Below are 7,484 nucleotides of genomic sequence, written 5' to 3'. Positions count from 1 at the left end.
TGCAACACCAACCTTCAATTTAGAAGTGACAATTTATTTCAACATTAAAATAGTGGACCTGGCAGTGCTTCAACAAGCTAGAGTTTTAGCCCTAATATTATATACAGCTGTAATCAAAATGATTTAACCCCCATTGAAAATCAGGTTTATTGCCAAAATCTACAGACTTTCAGCTGTTTGCAATAAACAAATCAAACAAAAGCAATTGAAATAGCTCAACACAACCAATGCTTCAAGTGGGTTCCCCAAATTCAACTGAAAAAGCAACTTAAAATGACTTCTATTGTCTAAAATTATTCAACCCCCTGAATAGAACCCCTCACAGCAGCACAAATATGACAAACAGGTGTTCTCTAAAGCACACCAGATCCAACTAATCAACGGATTCATTAAATTTCACCAGGTGTGCTGGAACTGGAACATCCAAAATACCTGAACTGCTTTGTTGAGTGTCAAGTATGACTGTATGTTAGAAATCTGGCAAAAGAATGGTCCACAAAGTTAAGAGAAGAGATCATTCACAAACAAGGAACAGGATACAAAAAAATAGCAAAGTCATTGAATGTTCCTAGAGACACCATTGGAAGCATAGTTCGCAAGTTCAAAGTTGAAGGAACAGTGGTTACACAACATGAACAGGGCAGAAAGAGTAAACTATCAATGGCTGCAACAAGATTTCTGAGAAGGCATGTTGTGAAAAACCCTAGAAGGGCTGAAAAAGACCTGCAGCAAGACTTGGTGGCAACAGGCACTGAGGTTTCAGTGAGCACAGTAAGGCACGTACTAAACGCAGAAGGTTACCATGTCAGAACTCCAAGACTTACACCACTACTGACTGAAAAGTACAAGAAAATTCAGCTCCAATATGCTCAAAATCATATTAATAAGCCACAGATGTTTTGGAATCCTGTACTGTGGAGCAATGAAACAAAACAAACTTTTTGGCCTGATGGACCAGGAGGAAGAAGAATGAAGCATATGCTGTAAAGTACACTCTGCCTACAGTTAGGCATGGTGGTGGCTCGGTGACTCTCTGGGGCTGCTTTGTATCCTCTTGGCACTGGAAATCTGTAGCGTGTTGAAGGCAAAACGGATTCATTAAAGTATCAGTAAATCCTAGGAGAAAATGTCATGCCACCTGTGAGGAAGCTGAAGCTGGGGCGTCATTGGACCTTCCAACAAGACAATGATCCCAAGCATACCTCAAATTCCACCAAGGATTGGTTGCAGAAGTAGTCCTGGACTATTCTACAGTTGCCATCACAGTCACCTGACTTGGCTTGGAGACAATTTTGCTGAAAACTGGTAATGGTGGCCAACTATTGGTGACTACAGTGTACACGTAAATGTTTCTGTCTGTTATTGCTGCAGAAACAATGCTGCATTTAGTATTTATAGAGTGCTAAGCACAGAGGCATATATTAACAAATAAACTAAACAAAATAATAACATTTAAAAAAAAAAAAAAAAAATCAGCAATACACTTTTTTTGGGTTTTTCAAAATTTTATATTTTAACACATTAATGTTTCCCAAAAACAAAACACAGCACAGTAGAAATGAAACACAGTACCTAAATTTGGTATCGTATAAATCACCAGCCTTTCTCTGTTAGAGAAGAAGATGAATCATAGCACTAAAAGAAAGGGGCATTTAGGGAACAAAATGCTAAAGACAGGATTGGAAGGGACAAACACCAATAGCAGCAGAAATTCAAGCTCTTACCTCGACCCATAAATCAGACATACGGTTGATGTAGCCAATATGGCAACTTTGCCAGCATCAACCATAAGGAGGCACTATTATAAGCAGTAACTGGCGGGGATTCCTCCACCTACTAGCAGCAGTTAAAGATATCCTCCTTAACTTTTACGAAAGTAATGCCTGTAGCGCAGATATGATTATCTTTGGAGAACAGTTTTGATAAACATGCATGTTAATTAAACTACTTGCAATACTTTATATGGTGTGTTAGTGCACATCCTTGGGCAGTGATGACTAATCTTGGCACACCAGACCTTTGTAAACATCACAAATAACCTGAAAGCTACGATAATTTCATCATTGCCATAGAATATATATATATATATATATATATATATATATATATATATATATATATATATATAATCAACAGATGTTTTTGTTTTTCTCAGGTGTACTTCAAGGTCAAGATGTATTGCCCACATGGTTGTTAACTTTAGAAGACTTTTTTTTCTCTCTTGACTGTCAAGAAGAAAATAAACACACCATGATTGCCACTTGCAGAAAACACACATATCCCTCAGATTACAGTGACTTCATGCTCACTATTTCAAGCGTTAAACAATGAATAGGGAAGGATATCTCAGTTATTCCGGACTGCTGTTACAAGAAAAATAATTGCCAGCATTCAGATGCAGTGTGCAAAGGATACAATGGCTTCCTGGACTGTACGTCCAAGCCCAACAGACGGTCAATGGGCTGAGGTAGCCATGGGCTTGTACTCTTATTTAGGTGCATAGTTAACTTCTGTCTATTTTTTTTTTTTATTTGACTCCTCAACCAGCCTCTGGATTTCTTATCCCCACACACTGGGTATCACGTTGAGGTACTCTGCAATAATTCTTCCCAGTCCTTTTCACACTGACATGTTGTCCGGTTTTTAAAAAAAGTCTTGATCAGCCGCTGGGCATCTTCTTTTACTGAATGGCGGGAGAAGAAATAAAAGGTTTAGAGCAGATTCCCCTACTAGGGCTTAGGAACTAGACTAAAAGAATAAAAACAAACCATTTTTCCTCAAAGGTGTCTTGTTTCCCCCTGCGAGGAAGTGAGAGAGCTGTCTTGCAAATGCTTTAAACAAATCCTGTGAAGAGCGAAAGAAAGATGATCACGTTTTGGTGAATGCTGCGTCACAATGTGTAATCCCATGTCACAGACTACAGGGTCAGGTTATATAATGTACCACAGAATGTAACCCTACACAATATGTGGTACATTGTACAGGACATATGTGCAAGTATGCTGTAACATAGCATTGTTATATAAGGGTTGCATCATCCCACATATTACATGACATATGATAAATTGAAAGAATGTTGCTTCCAACTAAAATCCAGCGAATCCTGTTCTTTCTCGGTTCTTATAAATTCCAAATTCCAGGAAGGCAGCCAGCATATTTACCGTACTCACCTTTAAACCCTAGCTGCAGTCTGGGTGTCTTTAATTTTGTAACACTGTTCCTATATAAACATATCCCTCACATCTTTTGCTATACTTCTGGCCTTCTCAAACAGCATATTATTTATTTAAATAAAGAGGTCATCTAAGCGTAATAATCCCTACAGCATGCTGCAGTGAGTGCGAGGCCAGAAGTTCTTTGGAGCTAAATTGTTTGTGAATGGTATTACACTTACCTGGGTGAATAGAGAAGGCAGTGTCAGCAATCCTGATATATGATTAAGATGAACATGGCAGTAGTAGAGGCAGGGAGATGGTAGACTTACAGATATTAGTTAGCTGGACTCACCTTGGATGCAAACTTCCCATCACGGAAGAAGGGGGTCAGGTATTTCACCACTATGTCAGCTGTCTCCTTCAAGCTCACTACTTTGTTTCCAATTGGTGGTTGCAGGATTTTGGCTGTCCCTTCTTTATCTTCCGCGCTCAGTGTGGGGTCAAAGGTCACTTTCTTTTTTCCTTGCATGCCAACTCCTTTGTCCGGGTGAAACAAAATGGAAGATGACTTTATATCTGTTCTTGCTTTCTTGCTGGCTGGCTCTCCTGGATCCTGAAGAAAGAATTGCAAGGAAGGTTGGTTATCTTTAACAGTTAGATTGATTTAAAAAAAAAAAAAAAAAAATTTACTAAAATTTCCAACATAACTCACGTTGACATCAGGTTTTTGTTCTGGTGACCTAGGCCTCTTGGAAGTATCTATCCTGCTAAAGAGATACGCATTCAAAAATAATTCACCGAATCAAGTATCTCTACGACAAGCTAACAATTTCAATTGTGGTATTTTTTTAATTAAGTTTTAATTTGTCAAATGTCTAGCTTTCTTCAAATTTTACTGACCTGCTATGTGTTGATTGCAGGGTTAAACTACTATCTTTTGGTTCCTGTAAATTGGAAGTTCGTGGTGGTGTCTCCTGAAAAGTTTGCAAAGATGAGTTGCTGTGAGGTTTCTGCTGTTGTAATGGTTGCGTCACAGGCATGTCCTTAATGAGGTCACTTGTGTCTGATGCATGTGGAAATTTAATGTCCATCAAGAGATCCTTGGTTTCTGGTCGCCCTATACATGTGCTGTCACTAGACCCCAGGTGTTTGCTGTGTGGATCTAGAAGATCTGTTCCTTGACTATTTGGCTCGTGCCCGTTCACTAGGTCTTGGCTCATCAACATATCTCTGTTAGGACTCTCACTGCAATTTGCTGTGCTGGTTTGGACAGCTTGTAGATGTTCGATTTTGGTTTGAGATGAGAAAAATTTGGAAATTTTCTGTGAGTCCTTCACTGCCGCAGTTTCAAGATCTTTTTTCTTTTTGTTAAGCTTAATCTTTTTGCTGGGACTATCCACCTTTTTATTAGGACTACTCAACTTTAAACTTTCTTTATTTTCTGAGTTGGCTGCAGCACTCTTCGTGACTAGCTCCCGGTTATTCCCCGGATCAGACAGTATTTTTTTATCTTCTGGTTTTATAGATTCTAACATGCTGGATGCAGACTGAAATGGAGACGGTGCTCCAATCCGTTTACACTTAACCTGGATTGAAAATATAATATTATTAGCCATGATTAAAGTTCTAGGGTAAACTGTAACAATAACACATAACATTTCTGTGAGGAGTTTTATAAAAATGAAGAATTTACAATACTTTTCCACATAGCCACAAAAATGACATATACTTGTTTTATTGAAAAATAGTTTTATTATCGATTCTATATGTTTATTCCTGCGCTGGCTGAAAACATTTTGGTAAATGCAGTCTTTTTAAAGAACTTCGAAGCGACTGTAGCATTACATAAACTTAAAGGGTTACTCCAACTCCCATGACCAATTCTGCTTTTAGAAGTGCTCATAGTGGTAAAAGTCTGTATGTGCATTGTTTCTGCTTATAACGCTGAACATTTAGTTTCACTTTTGTGCCAAGAGCTAGTTACATCCCTGGCACATGTGACTTTGGCAGCCTAATGTTAATTCTGTGAAAAAAATTACCTCTGTCCTCAGCACGCACAGTACACTCACAACAGATGTAATGAGATTCTCACCTGCCGACAGCACCTGCATTGGGAAGCGTTTATATCTTCTCCCTATATCTTTTTTAAAAAAAAGTTTTTAGCTCCCTGCCTCGGCCGGGGGCAACTTCCACGTAAACTACAGCTTCATTTTACTTTACAGTTTATGTGGAAAAATGGTGGTGACCTAAAGAACAATACCCAACATGGCATAATGAATTAAGAAACAATCAAAAACAAAAGCTGACAAGTGTTGCAGTAACCCTTTAAGATCAAATGTTAGGTATAGACTGTGATTAAACTAGCGATATACAAATTAGCCACTAGGGGGAGTGGCATTCAATGATGATAAAGGGTTATGTAATGTAGACAAGCGTACTCTTTTAAAAAATCAAGGACAACAGGTAATCCCCACTCTTTAGTGACCTGCCTGAAGTTAACTGCTAATGAAAAGGTCACAACAGGCACCATCTTTAAATTCACAAAAATTAATGTCAATTGTAAATGACGAGGTCTTTATAAAAAGAAATGTCTTCTACGCTGCACAATCATTATGGAGTGCTTGTCCCACTAGTGACCAATTAGTATATTGCAATAGTGAGCGCATAAGGAAGCATAACATTATATTCTATTGATTATGTAATACTGCAGCCAGCCCAAGGATCTTTAAAATGACTACATAGAAAACAGGTTTCTGTCTGATTAGTCACTGTATAAGGTCCTCCCTCTTGCTGCATGCTGTTTAAGTCATTGTCATTATGTAACCCTTTTGGTCATTTTAATGTCCTCAAGATATTGGTCACAATATACAAAAAAAAAATGATTTTTTTTCATTCTAATCACAGGATTGCATTTTATTGTCTTTGATTTTTGTGTATAACTTTGTTCTGTTGGCAGGCTGGCATTATAACAATAGTCTTCATATCTTCATATGGTTGCACAAATGGTCAGAATTAGTTCATCCTCCATAACTGTGGCATAATAGACCATATTTTCTATACACACCGAATGCATTTGCGATGCAGATACAAATCCACATTCTGAGGAATCCGTTTTTTCTTCTGTTTTCTGACCACAGTCATTGGATTCAAACACCATGTGCAGCTCTCTATCTTTTGATGCCTTGTTAATTTCAGCAACCTGTGGACCAATGGAGCTAGGGTTACATATACAGCTTATTACCAGACTCCTACAATCTGGATTTAATTGTTCAACATGATTGTTTCCACAAAGATACAGTTAGTGCTTATTTCTAAACATACACTGCACTGTCTCATAACTGCTCAGATATATTTTCGTTAATAGGTTGATGATCTCATACTTCCTATGTCAACATATATCGTACCATACCCAATACTTAAATGACTCCGTCTCGCACATGTCACAAGTTCTCTCCTACATTAACCTTATCCCTCATGTGTGTCACATTACTTCTCTCCTTGAGTCGGCAGGCAAGCCATACACTATTAGCTCCCACCTGTAATCACTTCCTCACTTGCTTCTATTTGTGGTCAAATGCCAGAATTGAAGGTCTTCCTCATGTGCAGCTAACCTTCACTTGCATATATGCAAGTGAAGGTTAGCTGCACATGTTGCTCTTGTGTAACCCATTATAGCAGCATGCAAGATGGCAGCATGCTATGTCACGATAGATCTGTGCCTATATCTACCCTGCTATTTCTTTGGCATTAGTAAGAAAAACTCCACTGGTGTTTTAGACATTTTTCTATTAAATTTATAATGACCAGCTCTGACCCTTGAATTTGTTTAGCTCAGTTACCCTTATCTAGTAGCTGGTTTTCTTGTCTCTAATTCTTTTCTGCATGTGTCACCATATGGGACGACTGACTCATCATACGTCTGATCTTTTTGCTGTATATTCTAGAAGAATCAGCTTGGGTATGGGCAGCGACACAAGCCTGAAAGACATTTCCTTTATATACATTATTATCTTCTGCACTCTGGATCTATATATTCACCTCTGTGCCATTTAAGACTGTCATAATAGTTATATGCATCCTGTCAAACAATCCAACAACCAGTCATTCACCATATTACAGTAGAAGAAATGTGTTGATTTAACGTCACACACTGCTCTGCTTCAAGGCTTTTGGGACTGTTTCTTTGTTTGGGTCAATGCGAGTAAATAGATACAGTGTGAATCCAGGAGGGAACAGCAGCCTTCAAGGACCACTATATAGTGTTAAAAAAAGAAATCTGTATTTCCAACACTATAGTGTCCTAGTATCTGATACATTCTGTAAGACCGT

General features: G+C 38.3%; 1 protein-coding gene across 1 annotated transcript in view; it reads right to left on the bottom strand.

The window, feature by feature from the left end:
• Window positions 1–2,170: 2,170 nt before the first annotated feature.
• Window positions 2,171–7,484, bottom strand: part of RECQL5 (RecQ like helicase 5) — a 99,267-nt gene continuing 93,953 nt past the window's right edge. Inside the window, exons 15-20 of the mRNA XM_063459136.1 lie at window positions 6,220–6,354; window positions 4,056–4,741; window positions 3,868–3,922; window positions 3,508–3,768; window positions 2,769–2,844; window positions 2,171–2,683 (exon numbers count right to left, since the gene is read on the bottom strand). Coding sequence (XP_063315206.1) covers window positions 2,580–2,683; window positions 2,769–2,844; window positions 3,508–3,768; window positions 3,868–3,922; window positions 4,056–4,741; window positions 6,220–6,354 — 1,317 coding nt within the window. The 3' untranslated portion in view covers window positions 2,171–2,579. The remainder of the gene's footprint in view (window positions 2,684–2,768; window positions 2,845–3,507; window positions 3,769–3,867; window positions 3,923–4,055; window positions 4,742–6,219; window positions 6,355–7,484) is intronic.

The sequence above is a fragment of the Pelobates fuscus genome, chromosome 6 (assembly GCF_036172605.1).
Source record: "Pelobates fuscus isolate aPelFus1 chromosome 6, aPelFus1.pri, whole genome shotgun sequence".
NCBI classification, from domain to species: Eukaryota; Metazoa; Chordata; class Amphibia; order Anura; family Pelobatidae; genus Pelobates; species Pelobates fuscus.
The sequence above is the reverse complement of the archived record's forward strand: the minus strand, read 5'-3'. Positions and strand labels throughout refer to the sequence as shown.